At 34.6% G+C, this 21,181-nt stretch overlaps 2 protein-coding genes and 1 pseudogene across 2 annotated transcripts; 1 reads left to right on the top strand and 2 right to left on the bottom strand.

Moving 5' to 3' along the window:
- Window positions 1–144: 144 nt before the first annotated feature.
- On the bottom strand, window positions 145–12,466 carry LOC125874520 (uncharacterized). Its single transcript, XM_049555423.1, has 14 exons — window positions 12,214–12,466; window positions 10,058–10,194; window positions 9,829–9,965; window positions 9,367–9,509; window positions 9,104–9,183; window positions 7,782–8,039; window positions 7,256–7,366; window positions 6,907–7,029; window positions 5,689–5,810; window positions 5,536–5,605; window positions 4,177–4,269; window positions 2,797–2,924; window positions 2,218–2,359; window positions 145–540 (listed from the first exon to the last, which is right to left on the bottom strand). The coding sequence occupies exons 1-14, from the start codon at window positions 12,341–12,343 to the stop codon at window positions 430–432; spliced, it is 1,785 nt and encodes a 594-aa protein (XP_049411380.1). The 5' UTR covers window positions 12,344–12,466; the 3' UTR covers window positions 145–429.
- Window positions 12,467–13,222: 756 nt separating this feature from the next.
- On the top strand, window positions 13,223–15,966 carry LOC125875140 (pentatricopeptide repeat-containing protein At4g21065-like). Its single transcript, XM_049556233.1, has one exon. It carries the CDS (start codon window positions 13,276–13,278, stop codon window positions 15,097–15,099), a length of 1,824 nt encoding a protein of 607 aa, XP_049412190.1. The 5' UTR covers window positions 13,223–13,275; the 3' UTR covers window positions 15,100–15,966.
- Window positions 15,967–17,827: 1,861 nt separating this feature from the next.
- Window positions 17,828–18,921, bottom strand: LOC125874039 (probable sugar phosphate/phosphate translocator At4g32390; annotated as a pseudogene).
- Between the last annotated feature and the right edge of the window lie 2,260 nt (window positions 18,922–21,181).

Raw genomic sequence — 21,181 nt, 5'->3', positions numbered from 1 at the left:
ACGTACCTTGATAGATTACCTTCATATTTTGGGATTGCTGCAAACTGAAGCACTAAGCTTAGAAGGCATCTCAGGTTTCTAATTGTCATCGATTCCTTTTCTCTTCACACTGCAAGGGAAGAAGGAGTTGGAATGGATGGCTAATTACCGAAACATCAAAAACATTTCCTTTCTTATTGATATAGCTAACCAAGAAATCAACTTTGCAATCAGATACAAGATTGTTGTGACATTTTGTCTAATACATCCCTTTTAAGCATGAGAAATCTCACAAGACTACCCTATGCTTGTGCCGCCGCTCACTTCCTTTTATTTACTATTCAACCTCTCTTGTCCCAAAAGAGAACTAAAAGCAAGACAATTGGAAAGGTGGAAAAGAATTGTCAACAAAGATCTTATATATAAACCTAATTACATAGGCCATTGCTCTTAATTGGCACTATATTTTTCAAACTCATTGTGCAAAGAATCAAAATAGGGATGGAGATGTTGAACTGCTTCAACGTACAAAGGTGTCTGCATCTCAATCAAGCGCGATACCTGCATTAAAAGGATGTTCCATTCAACACAATATCTTCATCGTGTATGAAGAAAAGCATTAGCAATTAACAGATGTACCATACATTACAAAAGTCAGAAACTGTCAATGAATAGTATAGTTGTCTAAAGATCTGACTTTGGTGTTTTACTTGGACTTTTGTGCTACTTCAGTTCCAATTATTCTGTTTTATGTGAGTTACCACACAAACCAAACCAAACCAAAGTGTAATCAGTTCAATTTTTTTTCTTCCAGTTTAGTTCTGCGTTTTCTCACTTCGGATCTATCATAAGCTTTTACTTACTTTTTGGACTCTGTTTAGGCCTCTCTATTCGGTATGGTAGACTGTTGTATCAGCTTTCTTTCAAACTGTTAAAATGTAAAGAGGAATGCAAAACTAAGAAAAAGATTTAAAGAGATGTCAAATGGAGTTATTTGCAACTTGAAAATGCCTATGACAACTGTAACAGGTTGCTGGTTTTTAAACTGAGTCAAAGTTTCTATTGTTCATGGCTTCATGACACTGTTCTTTTTGTGATTATGCGAAGAGCTCTGTTAATCCTCGCCCTTTTAAATGTCTTTAAGGTTGTTTGTGGCTTGAAAACAAACAGGAGCTGCCACCAACCTAAGGGTCACAATAATAGTCATAGGGTTCAATTGCAAGTGGCAATATCACAATTATCCATTTTCTTGTTTGGAGTTTCCTTAGGGAGTAAACCTTTTCCTATAACTTGTGGAACCATGTGCTGAAGAGGACTTCCATGAGGCTTGCTAGCTAGTTGGATTCACTTTGGAGGTTCGAATTACACTTAATACCACTAGGCTTGGTAAATGGACTCTCCCAAAGGTCTCTCAAGACTCTCACTAAATCTTGTCTTTAAAACACTAACCTTCATTATTACTCTGTTTGAAATCCATAGAAAATAGCAGAGAAGATTGAACTGGAGATGAGTCCTATACTCAGACCGAGAGGTATTAACTGAGGTTGGACGAGCATTTGAAGATTTGGGAGCTAGTTTGTTGTTCAAAGGGGTCTGGGTAATCTAAAGTTCAAATATCTTCCTTCACTTGTGAAGTGGCGGCGGAAATTTTTCAAGATACCAATACCCTTTGTTAGGTGCGCTTTCACAACCTCCACATTTCCTTTCCAACTTTCCTCTTCCCTTCTTTTGCTACTAAAAAATTACTGATATGACAAGATAAAGCAATTACCAGGCCTTGATATTAACACAGATAATAGCTTGAATCCCCTATAGACAATGAAGAGATGAAATAATAGTACCACAGATCGCAGTTTTAATGCTTTCAGCATCGATAAGAAAGCCAAAGTAGTAAATGAAAAAAAAAAATCATATGCCAATAAGCAACCAACACTATCGAGTGATAGTTATCAACTTATTTATTTTTCCTTTTGACCAAGTAAAATGATGATGCACCCAAGGCTGAAAATCCAACTAAGACGAAATTCACAAGGAGAAATCCAGGAAGTTTCAGGGTTAAGAGATTTTCAATATTTGTTAAACCCGAGAGCTTTTCCAATATCAAACGGTGGAAAACATTTTTCGAGTTCTATTTCCTCAACGTCAGGTGTTCAAACCTATCCCCTTTCCCCGAGGTGAGCCCATAGCTAAATAAACTGAGACGAAGAAAACAGAGGCATAACAATGAAAATCACTTACAGCTCGTCGAAATGCGAACATCTCCTCTTGACCAGATAGCATGGTAGTAATGCCAGATGGAGCACCTCCTGAACTAACATTGCCTTCAGCTAAAACATCTCGCCGGAGCTTTGTACCTTCTATCTCTGTCTCAAATTGGAAGCTGTACAAATAGCACACTGGCATCAATTGATTTCACTCCTTTTACTAAATCTCAAAGTTTGTTCTTGTAATGGAACTTACCCTAGGTAACTGCTTTTTAGTTTTTAGTGTTTAGTGTTGGTACATCCACACTTGTGTGTCAGGTAACACAACAGCCTAGATTGTTACTAGAAAATTAACTCATAGATGGAGAGATACTTAACAGTTGTAGCTTCCATGCAATCTAAAGCACATTATATAAATCTTTACTTTCAGAGAGATTTTTCTCAATTTGATGAACATTATCTAGGAGATATTAGTTCTCACTGCAACAGAACGACCATTCAATCTAGTGATGCAAAAGAACACATAAAAAAGGTATACAAAACAAAAAAAAATTGGACACCATCTTAGTAGACCAGAAAACTTAAAGAGTGTAAAACAATATAACACACTTACCTTTCCAAATCAAAAAGCGTTCCTTCTGCTGTTCCTTGAAATAGATCCTCTACTGAAGTCTCAGCAGAGCAATATAGGCAACAATGATGATTGTATAATTCATCAATGAGGGTGATAAACCTTCGCGCCTGAGAAGTAGAAATATTGTAACCAGCAGCAACATATAAAATAACGCAATAACATAGAAGCATGAAAGCAGGACTAAGATCTTAAAAAGTAGTGCATATGAATATAAATCTAAAATATGTTAACAGGCATAAAACATAGATCTCAAATGCTGAGAACAGAACAGACAAAGAAGAGAAGTAAAGGCATTACATATTCCCATAGCTAACAGGCATTAAACTAATCCCCTATCCATCTACATCGTCCACACGACCTACCACCTCTCTCCATCCTTTGAAACAGGGAGATTTCAAGAAAATACAGGGAACCAAGGTATCACACAACTAGGAAACTCGAGCAAAATCATCCCCCCCCACCCCCCACAGCCACCCATTTTTCATGCTATACTTGTAATGTCGAAAAATAAACATGATATTCACCCAACCCTTGACCAAACCAAGGTATCACACAACTAGGGAACTCAAGCAAAATCATGCCCCCCACAGCCACCCATTTTCATGCTATACTTATAATGTCAAAATAAACATGACATTCACCCTACCCTTGACCATATTCTTCTTTTTCGTGTTCTGCCTTGATGTTTGTTAGGTGTGGTGGTCGTCCAATGTATAGCACAGGTTGGGAATCCGAACTCTTGAACATAAGTCTTAGACCACCTCAATCACTTAGTCTGCCAAAAATTTGACCAACTATTTGAACCTTTAGAGGCCTAAGTAGTGTAAGGGGGATCAAGAAGGTGTTAACAAGACAGGATTGAGTAAGCTATTTAACATAATTAAATCCAAATTCCAAGCTGAATTCTGAGACACAAAGTGTACAATGTTATGTACGCATCTTTCAACAATGAAAACAAAAAGGAGCTACTAACGGGATAAGTGGGAAGAGATGAATCCAATCTACAGAAGGCTGAATAAGACTGTTAAACAGCACGGAAACCATGCCTCAAAAAGTCAAAAGAAAATGATTGAATTTGAAAAAACAAGAAACATCTCAGACATGTCAAGGCCAAAAGCAATTATTTTCCCTTCAATATGAACCCTGAAAACAAGAAATCCACATATCCAGTAAATACGGAGGCAAGATCTTATGGTTTAGTTTAAAGACACAGTGGAACTACTTAGTGATAGCAGTCGTTTGTGCTAGTATTAGTAATATTAGCAGGCTATCAACATACAAGCAGCAGAATCTGTAAGTCAAAGCTTAATTTGTTTTATATCAGTTAGCATATGTAGTAAGGAATGTTGATGATGGTACCTTGTCACGGATACGCATGCTCATAATAGGAATATCAGAAATGAAAACAGTGTGATAGTTTTTAGCCACTGCAATGTAGTCTGCTGCTCCAAGCTGAAATGTCCACAATTAGATTAAATAAGACAGCATTCTGTGTGAGGTCAAAGTTAAAGATACAATCTTGTTCTTGTTCCTATTAGATCGACGATCAGGTGAAAAAACTGCGAACACTGCAATATGAAATACAAATTCAAGTTCAAGCTGAGTACTCTCATACTTCATCTTAATTTAAATGACATTTGAGCTAAGACATCACTGAACTTCTATTTATTGCGCCTCTTTTTGTTTTCTCTATAGTTCTAGCTTTGGTGAACTTCAGTTTGAATGGAACTACACGAAGACCATCAGAGCATATGAAACCAAACTGTCAGAATTCCAACTAGCCAACTATAGACATAATTAGAGGTTAAGCAAGTACTATCCAAACCAGAAATAGCAACCAGACTATCAACCTAATACCTGAAAAAAGATATGCCAAAAGTCTCGAGAAATGAAATGACAAGTTCTACAGTCGGCAACATCAAGTACAGCAGTACAGATAGTTCATCTCATCCTTTATTTTTTTGTAACAGCATCTAATTTGATTAAAATTCGGCTTCTTCTGCACCTATTCTCTTAATTTTCTCCAGGTCATGGTATTTATTTTTGACATATGCATCAGATCATTCTCACAGTATGGTGCTTGCTTATCTATGGGTCCATGCATCAAACCGAGATGAGAGAAGCCTAAACTGGCTCTTGTGTATTTTCAGTTCATTCATTAGTCAAATTACTAACTTATTTTAAGATAAATTTTGAATGCAGTTAAAGAAAAAGGGAATTGAAAATTTTCTATATTATAATATCTGGAGCTTTTGAGGGAATGTAAATGTTAGGGCTGAAACAATTTTCATTGAATTTCAAGAATACCTTTAGTCACATGATTATAATTATTAATCACATTTCATATCACCACAGGCCAGGCTTAAGTTACAATATAATTAGAAGTTCATTACATTATATAAGTAGAAATTACAAGAACATTTTGATTCATAAATGATCTTTTAAAAATGGGATATCGTGCCCACTCCTTCTTACACAACAGATTGTCATATCAAGTAGCAAACAAAATGCTATTTAGGTACTCAAATAAATGACAAGAATTGACAAGTGCTTATATCTGACTGATACAAATAAGTATGTACTGACCATGATGCAAGTGGCAAAAGAACAAACAAATAGATAAGAATAAGTCTCTCATTAACAGATCTTTTTTCTCCACTATAAGTAAGTCATACAGAGAAAAGAAAAGGAAAATTCTGACTGACAAGAGCATAGTACCGGCCGACCACACAGATATTCAAAGTTGAACCGTGCCACCCCATTGCAGCTCTCAGGAACTTCCAATGTTCTGATAGAAAGCAAAGAACTATCATATGACAGATAAAAGGGCTCTTTCTGACTTAAAAAATATCAAGGATTAATTAAAAATACCTTCCAAACATCACAGGAATAGTATGTGAAATGATGCTTCCTCCGGCCTGTTTACTAATTTTATTCCAGATATCCTCAAATTCTCGTTTAATGTTGCTACTTAGAGGCCAAATGTAGTGGACCTGCAATTGCATAATGGGAACAATCAATCAAAATAAAATGTATCTTAAGATCCTCAAGCATAAATAACATGCAACTGATATTTCTTAAGAACTACGATAGAGATAATCACATTAGAAATTAGACTGACATTCAAGCAATGGATATAAGCTATGACCTTTTGTACCAATTACTACATAGTTCATTTCCATTACCATAACAATGCACAAAAAATGATGAAAGTTAATAAAGTCAAATCATCTTGAGAAACATGACAAAGAGACATATAGTGAATAGTAAAAGTAGATAATGAAGCAGAAGAATCGAGATTATCTCAGAATAAGCCTGGCATTTTGTGTAAATCTGACATTGAGAATGCATATAACCATGTCAATTGGGAGTTTCTTCTCAGAATCTTAAGGCAGATGGGTTTTTGGGAGAAGTGGAGCAAGTGGGTGAAATTTTGTATCTCTGCTGTTAAATTTTCTGCTCTTATTAATGGAGCACCTGAAGGGCTTTTTAATGCTCATAGAGGGATCAGACAAAGAGACCCTCTGTCCCCTTTCCTCTTTATTAGCTAGTTGGAGGCAATTTAGTATTCTGGACGAACAAGAAACAAAGAGTGGTTGTGAAGCTGAATTTTGAGCCATGACAATTGCAACTTGTGAACTTACATGGATTAAACAACTATTGAAAGAAATGATGTTTTGAGATACCACTCAGATGGAACTCGTATGTGATAATCAGGTTGCACTTAATGTTGTTTCAAATTCAGTGTCAGTGTGAGGACCAATCACATAATCAGTAAAATATTAGTCTCTCCAAGTAATTCGTAACATACAAAGTTATATTAGATCTATCTAAATCGTTCGGCCTTCTTTTACTAGATTTGGCATTGGTTACACTAAGCTTGTCCATGTTTCTTCTCAAAAGTCCTATTTCCCCCACCCTTGGAGAGATGTATCTTCTTAACCACAGGAGAGAGGCCTGCTTTTACTGCTTACAATGGGATTTAACTATCACATTATACAGGAGTGAGGAGACAAGGTGTGTATATGAGCACATATTGAGATAGTTTATCAGCGAATAGAAACAAGTAAAATTTCCTTAAAATCTTGCCTGGTCTATAGATCTCTGAGCAATGAGGCGGCGATAATCAACTTCACTGCCAATTAGAACAGTTTCACAATGCTCCTCAAGTTTTTTTAGTAGCTTTTGAAAGATCTCCTTTTGCATGCCATCCTGAATAACAAAGAAATATCACAATAAATACTTGATCAGAAAAAAAAAATGTCACAGACAAATGTAACAATGTTTCAAGCACATTAAATCAGAGATTTCCATTTTATTCATCTTCCAAATCTAAACTTGCAACAAAAATCAAGCCAGTTGAGTATGGAAAATGCAAATGGAATACTCTTTAAGAATGAAAAAGAATAATGCATTGATTTTCCAGAAGTAAATGCACCTGGTTTAAGTCCGTTGGTGCACGATTACTGGTTGCCACCAGAACAGTTCCAGTACTCAACAATCTGCTGAGAATTCCAGATAATGCCACAATTGCAAAAACATCAACTGTCTGTCACCAGAAAAAAAGAGGCAATCTTCAGTCAGATTCACTTCATAACATACCCCAGCATAAATAGGTTGCTACAAGTTTTTGAGAGTTGTAATTCCACAACACAAATAGAGAGAAGACGGAGACAACTCGAGCAAATAATAGCAGACTTCCACATATACTGGATGGTGTACTTATAACAATAAAATTAAACAGATTGAATGAGGCAATATATAATACTGAAGCTGAATTAACAGTAAATAATTTCTAATCATTTTCTTTGGATCCACTGTGTCTGATGAACTCATAAAGCCAGGTCCTGAAGACGTGAAGTTGGCAAAACCTAGTCCATTTCTCGTACTTAAGTTCAGTAACAATATACTGTGTGGTGGTATGGTTAGAAAAGTTCCTGTAAAAAAAGTCTAACTGTATTTACCTGTACTTCATCAAAGCAAAGGATGCTAGCACCTCTCCTACGATCTGCCTGGTTAACAAGAAACTTGTCAGCTACGTCCAGAAGAATGTTTTTCATCTGCACCTCTTGCTTATATCTTTCTTCAGCAGCTATCCATTCTTTAACTTTTGAATCAAAAGGAAGATTCATGACCCAACCAGAAATACTTGACTGCAGAGACTTTTGTTCCATCTGACTCTTCCAAATTTTATGCATATGTTCATTAATTTTAAGCATAGCCTGCCAATTGTAACATCTGGAATAAATCAGAAGAGAGCAGATGACAAATATTGTGACCACAGAGCAGATTGATAGGATTGTTTGACCATTTCAAGTATTGAAATGCATGACATAGGCAGATTAACATTACAGTATAGAAAAACCTACAGATAATGCTTTAGTCATTTAATAGACATATTTCAAAGTTCAAACATGTTATTCAGATTTCAATCCTTATGTTTCTAGGGAAAAAAAAAAGAGAACTTGACAAACTACTCGAGAGTAATCAGATATTAGGCCAGACGATTCTTTTCTTCAGGACCCATACTAGTGTTAGCAAATTTGTTTGTACGCCAGACCCACCTCGTGCCAGCAACAAAGACTGACAAAAGCAATATTTTTCACGACTATTAAGATAACTTCACTACAGAAGAAAAATGGTGGAATAGGAACAGAAGATATAAACAAATCCAGTAGCCCATTCAGGTGCCAAGAGGGTTTGAACATTTTGCGCATCAACTCCAATATGCTTTGCCTCATATAACATGGAATTCTTACTCATTTATCCTTCATAGACAAATGTATTTTGATTGCTGATTATTATTGCACCATTTCATAAAAAGATCTAGGAGATTTTCCTATTAAGCAACTACCTGTTATCAGCTTCAGACAACTACCTGTTATTTTCTTTCCGTATCAAAATAATGTCGGTCAACCAGTTATCTCTCTACATGCTAAAATAATATCGGATACCACATGTCATCTACTTGTGGAGTTGTGGTTTTTGGGCAGACAGTCTCGCATTGCAAATTGTCAAGTTTGACCTGTGACATTTTGCTTATAAGCACAATTGTGAGGAAGTGCAATTCAGGATAAGACAGACTAAATTGTTTCAGGAAATCGAGATGATTTTTGTCATGCATATGTAGAACCCTACTAGTATTGGAATGAAATGGGTCCTAAGAGCGTGGAAAGGATATATAGGGCCTATAGCTGACCCCAACTAGTTTGATTAATTGATTGATTGATTGATGTGTAGAATGTTATAAATCAAGTTAAAATATAAGGCCCAAACAAGCACTCACCTCGTGAAAGTGAAACCTTCTTCGATGTTTAACAATTCCTTCACTGGCCTTATAAAACATATCCATAAGCATTGTCTTCCCTACATGAAGTCCAATATATAGTCAAATTTTGTTTATGTCTGTGAGTGAAGCATGGCTGATACTGATCGTTAATAGAAGCTAATAAAAGAAAATTTTCATCATCATAGAAAATGAGGATGAGATGAATTTGTACAGCATGTATGAACAACCATGCAACATAAACAGACAAGAAGCAATTGTACCACTCCCAACATTGCCATATAGATATAGTCCTTTGGGGGCTGGAGGAGCAGGAGGACGTCGACCGACTTGTGAGTCTAACTTCTTCTCGCGATTGAGATAGGAAACCCATTTCCCGACTCCTTCTTCCACATCTTCAGGTTTCCTGAGCCAAAAAGAAAATGACAATTAAATTACTGGCGGTGAAGAAGAAGCAACTGAATTTATACTTTATACTAATGTCAGTGATATCTCTTCTTGAGAAAAGAGAATGTGATAAACCAAAACAATCAACACATTCAAAGTATCAAGAAGGTAAGACTACCCTATCCCTTCAATTCCTGATCTCTTTGAGAACCAAAACAATGTCTCTCACTTTGTTTAGAAAAAAACAAACATATTTATTTAAAGTAAAGAAACTCTGACCAACAAAAACTGTTGCACAGAAAGCATTTTCATAAGAATGTCGAAAAATGTACACTCACCGAGACATCCATCTTTGGAAAATATTGCGAGATTTGTTTATTGGTTTAAATGCACCTTGTTGTTTGGCCTCAGCTTCCTCCATAAGAAGCTTACGCCTCCGACTTTCCCTATTATCTTCCCATTGTGCAAGTTTTGCCTAAAAGCATGGAAATTAAAAATAAAGTCTTTGGAACAACATTGAATAGATTACTTCAATAAAAGTTCATCATCACAATATAAAACTCTCACATGATATTCCCCCATATCCTTTTCATATTGCTCCAACCTTCCAAGAAGATTTTCTAGTTCAGTAGCAACTTTTTCTTGGTAAGGATCATGCTGCAGCTTTCCCTGTTCAACAAGACTCCTGTAATGTGCAAGAAGTCCTGAAGAAAGAGCAGCATTACTTTGCAATAAGCTTATAAAACAAGAAAGATTAAAGTAACCTGCCAAATGGGTACACAGTTTTGTTCTATTTATTGATGTATTCATTAATTATCAACATGGCACATAGTTCAGACTCAATTTTTCACTCTCTCATTATGAGTACGTGTAATTACTAATTAGATGAATCTTGCTTCGAATATAATAGTTTCTATGAGTAAAACTCAAGAAAAAGAACCAACTATAGACTTGACTGAAATATTTCAACAGGAAAATATAGTATAAAAATCTTTAATCAGCAAGAACATAAATGTCCTAAATTTTTCTGATCATTTATTAGGCAATATAAATGATCTACGCACAAAATGTTTATAGACGTTTCACATGCTGAATAAAAGCTACAAGAACTACATCGCAGTCCAAACAAGTTGGGGTTGGCTATATAAATCCTCACTGGCCATGTTTCTCCAATTCAAATTCATCTCAGGCCAGCATTATACAAAATAAAAATAAAAAGTACTAGAAGTTCTATATATCTTTTACTGGCATAAAAATCTGTATTAGGCTAAAAGACTCCTAGAATGCACAGAATCTAAAGTAAACAAACTTACATGACAAAAACACATTCATAACCAATTGGCATTGCCTACATAGATCTTTTTCTTCCATTGTGCCTAGATAATAGGTTTTTAGAGACGACTTCCTTCTATGTAATTCTAGGCCTACTTCATCCCCTTTAATACCTTCACTCATCACAGTATCACACCTATGGACCAATGCATCTGGAGGTCGACAATGACATGACCAAACCATCTCAAGCGACCTTCTTTCATTTTATCCTCAATGTGTGCTACTTGCACCTTTTGAAGAATATGATTATATTTCATAACATTTGTTGGTCTTATAATAGGTCCATAGAACTTACCTTTCACTTTTCTATGCATCCTTCTATCACATAACACCAGTAGCACTTCTCCATTTAAACCATCCGATTTTGATACTATGTATAACATCTTCTTCTATCATTCCATTCTCCTAGAACAACCAGACTAGATATTTGAATCGTTTGCATTTAGGAATCACAACCCCTTATAATCTCACATCAGTGAGTATCAGTCGTTAAGTGAAACACCAATGCTTCCTTTGTCTTTCTATAACATATAATGGACACTCTGTTACCTATTCATCAATTTAAATGGGACACAGCTAAACAGATACATAATTTCAGAGTTGACTGCATACACTTTGACTAAACAAGTGTGGAGCAGAAGCTTACGGAAGCAGCAGATCTAAACACACCCAAATTGTATTATTTCTTATGCAGAACAAAATTTAAAAGTTTTCAACTTTCTCGAGCATTGCACCCCACAATCACAGTGTTCTAAGTATTCACCACTTATGGTTGTGGCAAGGTATGATAAAGAGGGGAAAGAGAAAAGGAAGACGCAATGGGGATCAACCATGAAAGTTGCCTTGTCCACATAAAGAATTGAGCCTTCTGCTAGCGCCATCTATGATAAGCCTCACGTCTATGGCAGTGATGAGTCACACTTTCAAGAATATACATAGTGGCACTAAACTAGCCTAATCTCGATGAGAAGAAAATGGCAATTGGCTACGAATTTAGCAAGTGAATTTCCCCCTTACACCCTAAATTTTACGGATTTACCTTCTCCCAGCTCTAGCTCAATTTGATAGAAAGTGAAGATTACTCACATCAGATTGACGAACAACTAATGGAATTCATTTAACTACGTAATAATTCCACAACAAACTCTCTTAATTAGAAAATCTTATCGTCCCCCCATATACTTTGTCTAAATCATATAATTGGGGTTACAATCACACACTTTACACTTGATTCCAGTTTTCATCAGAACCTATTAATCATCAAGACTTATGTAAACACAGACACCTGAATTCATAGCTTATTTCGCTAGAAACCAGAGGGGAAAACCCCGAAATTCAGATAAAATTCGATAATCAGTCGAACTCCTAGAGACAATAATGAGGGGACTAACCATGATTCTTGGAGGGAGAAGAGCAAATATTGCTGTAAAAACAAAGAGCATTATGATGATTATTGCTGCTGCGGAATTTTGAGGATCTATGAGCGAATCCAATAGAAAGAAAAACAGAAAGTTTTCTCATTTCACAACCCCTTTTGCCGATAGTTGTTTGTTCGGAATCAACAGAGAAAAATGGGGTTCGGTTCGTTACAAAATTGCGCCAATTTGTTGAAGAAGAAAGAAAGTGACAGACGTGGCCATACAAGGGTCCAGTCGTTTTTGTCTTCGCATTGTGTCTTCGACTCAATTAATCAAATGGCTAGTTTGTTACGCAAACTAATCTTATTACCAATACCGCTGGTGGTGGCATGGGATTGTTCCACTTAATATGTTCGAGTTTTGGGAATGAATTTTTTTTTTTGTGTGTGGCATAAATTTAAATTTAGTGAAACTTTAATTTTGATCTAGTCTAATTTCAATGCTACTATCGAATAAAAAAACCTTAAAGAGAAGAAGAGGAGTCTTCATAAATAGTTATAGTACTTTGTATCATAATTATGAATAGTAATACTTTGCCTAATTATGAGAGAGGAAAACGAAGTTATATTTCAGTATAACCTTTATCTCAATTAAAATTGAAATACGCATATACATAATCACCTCTTTCTCTCTCCTAAATCTTGCTCAATTTTCTTTTCTCTCTCCCAATCTAATACTACACGAATATAATGTTAACTTTGAATGAAATATATAGATACACATTGTATCATAATAGTACGAAGTTCCTACTCAAGATTTTGGATATCATAATCAAAATTAGCCAAAGTAATTTCATCTTTTTTTGGTACTCATATTCAAGTACATAACTAATAGGTCCATATCTTATTTCTTAACAAAATAATGCGCAAGTTATGTGCATTTTAGTGCTCCTTTGTTCTTCACGTCTTAGAATGAAATTCGTGTATATATAAAAAAAACTATACCAAAAGTATCATAGCTAATGATTCAAAATAATTTTTTGGACAATGAAAGTAGAATGGATTAGCGTTTGTCGCCATTGATGGCATCAACAAGATGCAGCACTTACCCTCAAAACCAAAGCTATTCCGTTCACTTCACACATCACTATCACTATCACTCACCAGCAAGAACCGAGCAGCAGAGCAGAATTGCTTATCTCTCCTCCAACTCTGCGATTCTCTGCCTAAACTCCTTCAACTCCAATCACATATCTTCAAATTAGGCCTACAAAGTAACCCCCTTGTGCTCACAAAATTCACTTCCATTTCCTCTGAACTTAACGCTATTGCCCACGGTTCATCATTCATCTTTTCCCCATATGTTGAAACCCATTACTTTGATACCTTTCTTTTCAACACCATTATCAGAAGTTACGCTGTAACTAGTGGTTTTAAGGATAATGCTTTGTGTTTGTATGGCAAAATGTTAAGTTATGGTATTTGGCCTAATAAGTTTACCTACCCTTTTGTGCTTAAGGCTTGTGCTGGGATTGGTGAGTTGAAATTAGGCCAGACTGTTCATGGGTCAGTGGTGAAACTTGGGTTTGATGATGATTCTCATGTTTTGAATACTATGGTTCATATGTATTGTTGTTGTGATGGTGGGGTTGAGTATGGGCGGAAGGTGTTTGATGAAATGCGTAACTGGGATGCAGTAGGGTGGAGTGCGATGATAGGTGGTTATGTGAGATGGGGTTTGTCTAGTGAGGCTGTAGGGTTGTTTAGAGAAATGCAGGTTGTTGGGGTAGAACCTGATGAAGTTACGATGGTTTGTTTGTTGTCTGCGTGCATAGATTTGGGTGCGCTTGAGCTAGGGAAGTGGCTCGAGGCATATATCGAGAGGGAGAATGTTCCAAAGAGTGCTGTTCTTTGGAATGCTTTAATTGATATGTTTGCAAAATGTGGTGATGTTGATAAAGCTCTGAGTTTGTTCAGGAGCATGAGTCAGAGGAATATTGTTTCTTGGACTTCAGTTATAGATGGTATGGCAATGCATGGCCGGGGAACTGAGGCTATTTCTTTATTTGAGGAGATGAAGAAAGATGGGGTTGTACCTGATGATGTTTCCTTTATTGGGTTACTTACTGCTTGTAGCCATTCGGCTTTAGTTGAGCAAGGTAAGGGTTACTTTTATTCGATGACAAAGGAATTTGGGATTTCACCTAAGATAGAACACTACGGATGCATGGTTGATCTGTTATGTAGAGCTGGACATGTGCAAGAAGCATTGGATTTTGTTCAGAGAATGCCCATTAAGCCAAATCCAGTAATTTGGAGAACACTTATTAATGCTTGCCGTGCTCATGGTGAGCTGACGATTGGTGAAAAAATAACAAAAGAGCTGATAAAATATGAGCCTATGCATGACTCTAATTACGTAATGCTTTCTAACATTTATGCAAAAATGTTTTCTTGGGAGAAGAAGACCATGATTAGGGAAGTTATGGCGAAGAAGGGAATGAGAAAGGTTCCAGGGAGCACTATGATTGAACTATACAACGAAATCTATGAATTTGTGTCAGGAGATAAAAGTCATAGTGAGTACAAAATTATTCATCAGATGGTGGATGATATTGGAAAGGAAATTAGAAAAGCTGGATTTGTTGCTTCAACATCAGAAGTGTTACTTGATATCGATGAAGAAGATAAAGAAGGTGCTGTAAATAGGCATAGTGAAAAGCTTGCTATTGCATTTGCCCTTATGAAGACACCTCCTGGAACTCCTATCCGAATAGTGAAAAACTTACGAGTCTGTGAAGATTGCCACTCTGCAACTAAATTCATCTCGAAGACTTACAAGCGAGAAATATTGGTCAGGGACAGAAACCGATTTCACCGTTTCATAGATGGGGTTTGCTCATGCAAAGATTTCTGGTAACTTAATGTGCATGATGTTGTAATCAGTATCAGTCGTGGCAACCAGGAGTGTCTTTTCATGAGCATTGTCAGCTGAACGGCTAATCCAATATGCATGGTCTTCCTGCGTAAACAATGGAACTAAAAGTATGATGCTACAAAAGGATATTCATTTTTTGGACGGTCTTCTTGATTTTCTGAGTTTCTTTTGTATCTTTGTCTCTCTGTGGAGGCATTGTTTCGTTGGAGACGTTGTAATCATGGCACCATTGGCTTCCTTAAACATCGTCACGAAGGCAGGTATACTCAATTGGTTGTCTTTGACTGGTAGATGACATTAATACTGAACAAAGGTGATGGATGCATGAGGCTTCTACAATTGACAAACAAAATTAGTGCTCATAATAATAGTTGGAGAATATGCGTGAAAATGCTTTGAGAAGGGAAGCCTTGTAGCAACTGTAAAAGTTGTCCCCGTGTGACCAAGATGTCATGAGTTCAAGTCATGGAAACAACCTCTTGGATTACATATAATGGATCAAATATGGTCTGGCCCTTCATTGGAGAGTGCATATAGCCGGAGCTTTGTGCTAGTGCGCGAATTTTTCATCTCCAAGGAAAGATATATTTTGCTAAAAAAAAAAGCATACCGTTGGTTATTGATTATTCACTCTGCTGACAAGAGAGAGTTGATCGAATGGTAAGCTGCCTTCCGCTCAAATCCTAAAGTTGTCCACTCGAGTTACAAGGGAGCAAAAGGGCGGAAGTTCCTAGGGAAATATAATTTTCTTTAAACACTAATGTATTACAACTTCCATTACTCATTAGATTCGTCCATACATGAAAATAATAATGAACAAGAAGACAAATGACTTAAAAGTATAACAGTTTTCGCGCAGCTACTACACTCTAGCTTTTTTACCTTATCGCACCTAGTAAAATGATCTTTCACGTGAAGCATTCACCTTTTTTATTTGGGTGAAAGCTAGCGCGCAAGGCATGCTTAATCAGATACACGGAAACAAGACATAGAGTTAACAATCCATCAATGTCACGCTGAAATATCTTTTAACTCTTGAAAAATCATGTTCCAAACACCCAAACGAATCATAAAATGAACTAGAATTCAAAATACATAAATAGTTCACAAATAATACTCGTGACTAAGGTAGTAAATATTGGAATAAAAGTTGTATGTTTATCTAAAAGCTGGCAACATTTTAGGGCTTACAAAATTACAACTTTTATTGCAAGAACCATCACTTCAATTGCATTAAAGTGTGTTATCAGTCGGATTCCCATGAACTTATGGCGAATTTACTCAAAATTTTAACGGAGCAGCAGAGAATTATTTATGAATTTTTGAAATTCAAATACCGAAAAAAATATTAAAACGGACAAAAGTCAAAATTGCCCTTACGCACAATTTTTCCCCATGTTAATAGTTGGGATCAGTATTGCCCTCGTCGTTATGCAAATTGGTTTGATTTGCTATTGATTAAAGAAAACGGTATCAAATATCATGTTATAATTTTAATACATTTTTAAAATAGATTATAGAAGACTTTCTTTTTAAAAAAAATGTCAAAGAATATTTGTGATTCTCTTATGGGATGTTTAATAAAACTATATAGTGCATCTACTTTTATGTACTCTAATTATAAATAATGCTTAATTTATTAGCTAACCGTTATTGAAATGCGTCAATTTATTTCTTCTTTCATATTCAAATGTCAAGATATATTAATCTCTTATATTTCTTCGAAGCTATGGTATATTATCGATAATTATAAATATTAAACGCAAGTTTATTAGTTTTTCAGCTTTATGTTGACTTTTATGTTTAATTATTAAAATTTTGGTTAAATTTAAACGCATACATAGACTAACAAAATAACAGTATGATGTGTAAGGCTGTTCAAAATCGAACTGAAACTGATAACCTAAATGGAAAAAAGGTTATTAGTTTATCAGTATTGGGTTATTGGTTTAGCGGTTTTGATAATGATTTTGATTTTTTTTGTTATCGGGTTATCGGTTCTTAATGGGTTAACCAATAACCCGATAGTAAATTAAATAATTATATTTATACCATTTTGTATATAAAGTCTTTGACTTAAAGTTTGGTTTCCTACTTTTATTTTTGGTTGTCTCAAACACTTGATTATTCTAGAATGTAAAAGTGTTTGCTTTTGAGCAAGATGTAACTTGTGAACTCATGTGCATGGTTTATTTGGTTTGTCACCTTGTTTCTAAGTGATTTTCAATATTTTTTTGGTGTCAAATCTTAACGGTTAAACCGATAGCCGATAACGATAAAAAACCGATAAACCAATAATCGATAAGTCAATATCTTAATGGTTCTATAACGGTTTAGCATCTCTACAAACCGATAACCAATAAGCCAAATCGATAAATTTCAAAACCGAACCGAATGATACGCAGCCATATTTATCAATTTATCAATTACTACTAAATATAATTATGTGTACGTTTGTCAATTTGTCAATTACTACTAAATTTAATTAATTCACTACCTTCACAACTCCTTGATGAAGGAGAACTTGGTATAATATTAACTCTTAAACTATAAAATATGAATTTAATTTGCAGTCAAAGATAAGATCTTTCTTTAGATATAATCCACTTTAATTTGCAACTAATATATAAAATTTAATTACTTCATCATACCCTTTTGTCAATATTTCTATTTTCTTCAGACCACAACTTAAAATAAAATATATAAAAAAAAAAAAAAAAAAACTTAGTACTGTGAATCACCCTTCTCCCCTGTACCATTCTGTTCTGTTTCTGTCAACAATAGTCCTCCACCTTCTTCTTCATCATCCTGCTGAAGCTGACACTTCTTTTCTGCTTCTTTTGCCTTCAATGTCTGCAATTTCTGATGATTATAATAAGCAACTCCCAAGAATGCTAACCCATATCCAACCAAATTCAATTGAGTCACACTATCCTTAATCACAGACCAAGAAAATGCTATAAGCAGCCAATCTTTAACAACCCCACCAATATTCATTGTTAAAGCTGAAGTCTTTCCAACAACCAAGAACACAGCTAAGTTCAATGCAAATGCACACAAACAATTAGTACCAAAAACCATAAAATCAAAATCTAAACCAAAACCCCTTTCTTTAAAAACTGGAAGTTCAACAAAAACCCATGGAATTGACAAGAAAACAAAGCAACTTGGAGCAACATAGTATAATGTAGCAATAGGGTTTAGCTTAATTCCCTTTGAATTCAACAAAATCTGAATCAAGACCAATCTAGTTGCTTCAACTAATACAGAGAGTAATTGAAGTGAAACCCCAAAAGAATCAAACTTTGATTCACCATAAGCAGCAATAGCAACCCCAATTGAAATTGCCCAACATATTACACATGGTGGATTTCTTAAAACTCTCTTTTTTCAACAAAATCCCAATTGTGTAAACAGCAACTGGCATTAGGGCTTTAAGCATTTGAATGAAGGAAACAGAGAGGTAAATATAAGCAGAATTTGATAGCCAGAGTGAAAGAGAGTAAAGGGCACCAATGGGTAAAACGCAAGTGAAATATACTCTGCAGGATAAGGTGAAAAGTTCGACCAATTTGAGGATACGTACGAGGAAGAAAGCTAAAGAAGAACAAAAACCCATGTGAATCATTGTTAGAGAAATTGGAAAAGGCCAATCGTAGAGCTTTTTATCAAGAATGTATTTGTTGTATACAATGACAGTGCCGGAGAGGACAATCCAGATTGCTAAGTAAGTATACGAAAGAATTACTTTTTTCAGTACTCCGCCGGAAAGGGTGGCGTTTTTTGCCATCATGGTGGCAGTTCACGGCGAGGAAGAGGAGGATTTGGTTGTGTAGAATTTGAGGAGATGGGAAAAAAGTGAAAGGACTTGGAATATTTGTAGGAAAATTTAATTAACCAATTTGAGAATTAGTCTAATTATAGCATATGTTTTTTAATACAACAAGAATACTTAAAAATTGGAGTGTAATCATACTTCCTCCGTCACAAAATAAGTATTATTTTATCCGCAAAATATTATCTTAAAAATTGAAAAACAAAATTAATATATTTTCTCAACTATATCTTTATATTTCATCTTTTTAGTATTATTTAATTTTTTTAAAAGATATTTTTTAATTAGGAGTAATTTAATAACTATATATTATATTTATTATTATTTCTAATGAATATAAATTTTACTAAGATGACCCTTATTTTGAAAGAAAAGAAATAGGTATAAAGGATATAACATGAAAAATATAATATTGATGTGTGCTTGAAAAATATTACATTGAGTATTTAAGGATCGTTTGGTATAAATTCATATATTCAATCAAATGTAATATAATCTAATTCAAACTTATTTTTTAAACACTTCATCTTATCAATTTGTTCAAAAATTATGATCACAAAATTATAATTCTGATTACATATCAAAGGATTCATTTTTTTATTATTATGTTTGTCATTGAGCTTTTTTTTTTTTTGACTTCCTTAATAATACAAACTTACAATTTTAGAAGTGAAAATAAAAAATATTTATCGAATAATTCTCTCTTATCACTCCGTGTTTATAGCAAAATATAGATGAATGATATATTGCCTATAGATTGACTTTTAACACTTAATATATATATATATATATCTATAAACAATTTATATATAAAATAAATAGTACAGATAGTCTGAACTCTGATACTTTATTTTTCAATAAAATCTTTGTTACTACTTCTTTATTTATTTTTTAAATTGACACGTGTTTTTATCTAATACTTCGATATTTACTAGGTAAGGGGATCAGATTGTACCTAAAGATAAGTTGTGAATTTATTTTTTCACTAAAGTGAAAAGTGGAGGAACATATTACAACAAAGTGCAACTTAAAGAGGAAAATCAATTGATACTCTTTAGTTTCTTAAGGCAAATAGCTGGATAGATATTTTTAATATCCAGTTAATATACATGGTTATGCTCATAAAATACATGAATTAGAGTTCTAGTTAATTTTCTATTCAGAACAATCTTTAAGATAAAATAAAAAACCATAGTCACTTTTAAATGCTTCTCCATCCTTGCCCTTGTATAGCTTTAGCAATCAGCCCATAGCTATTTGCCAAAAGATGGTCAAGTTTTCTATTTGTGGCACTTTGTTCTTCCACATGCTGACTTATTTAAACCATGGGTGTCAAATGAAAGGTCGGTTTAAATTTGAACGGGTCGAAATTGACATACAAAAGTTACTTTAACTCAAAGGGGTAAAATTGCATATCACAACCTAACTCATCCAATTCTTACTAAATTTTAATTTTTTACTTGTTCTTCTATAATTTATTACTTCCTCTATCCCATTTTACGTGGCACCCTATCCTTTTTAATACATCCCAAAAAGAATGTCGCCTTAAAAAATTCTCCATCAAACACACAAATATTCAAGGATTATTTTAGACCACGAGTTTCAATAGTCTTCCTTTTTTTCTTAAACAATGTGTCAAGTCAAAAGATTCACACAAAATGAGACGAAGTAGTACCTAATAAAACATTTTTTTTTAACGGAAAAGGGTCAAAATTGCCCCTGAACTATGCGAAATAGACCACTTATACCCTCCATTACATTTTGGGATCAAAAATACCCCTGCAGTTATCCCAGGAGACCACAAATACCCTCAAGAGTTAACACCCCAATTTTTTAGTGACGTGGCAAGCCACATGGGACTAATCCCTCCACCTAAGCATTGTCAACTAAGATTCACTACAAAAGAACTAGACTTTTAGTGGTGACAAAGTCGCCACAAATGCCCAAAATATTGCCACTAAAGATTATGAGTGATTTTTGGTGGCGACTAAGGCTCCAACAACCATTCGCTAGTAAAACCTATTTTTTCAACAAAAAAATATGATAATTAATTTTCGATTGAGACCTAATTTTCTAAAATAAATAACTTGCAATATCCATATTAAAAACATTCAATATTATTACGAAAAATAATCAAAATTACTTCTCGATTCAAACCTCCTACTATATATATATATATATATATATATATATATAATGCATCATTGTACATTTTATACATTTACATAT

This window comes from Solanum stenotomum, chromosome 8, assembly GCF_019186545.1.
Source record: "Solanum stenotomum isolate F172 chromosome 8, ASM1918654v1, whole genome shotgun sequence".
Lineage (NCBI taxonomy): Eukaryota > Viridiplantae > Streptophyta > Magnoliopsida > Solanales > Solanaceae > Solanum > Solanum stenotomum.
Note: the sequence above shows the minus strand (reverse complement) of the source record. Positions and strands in the feature narration are given on the sequence as shown.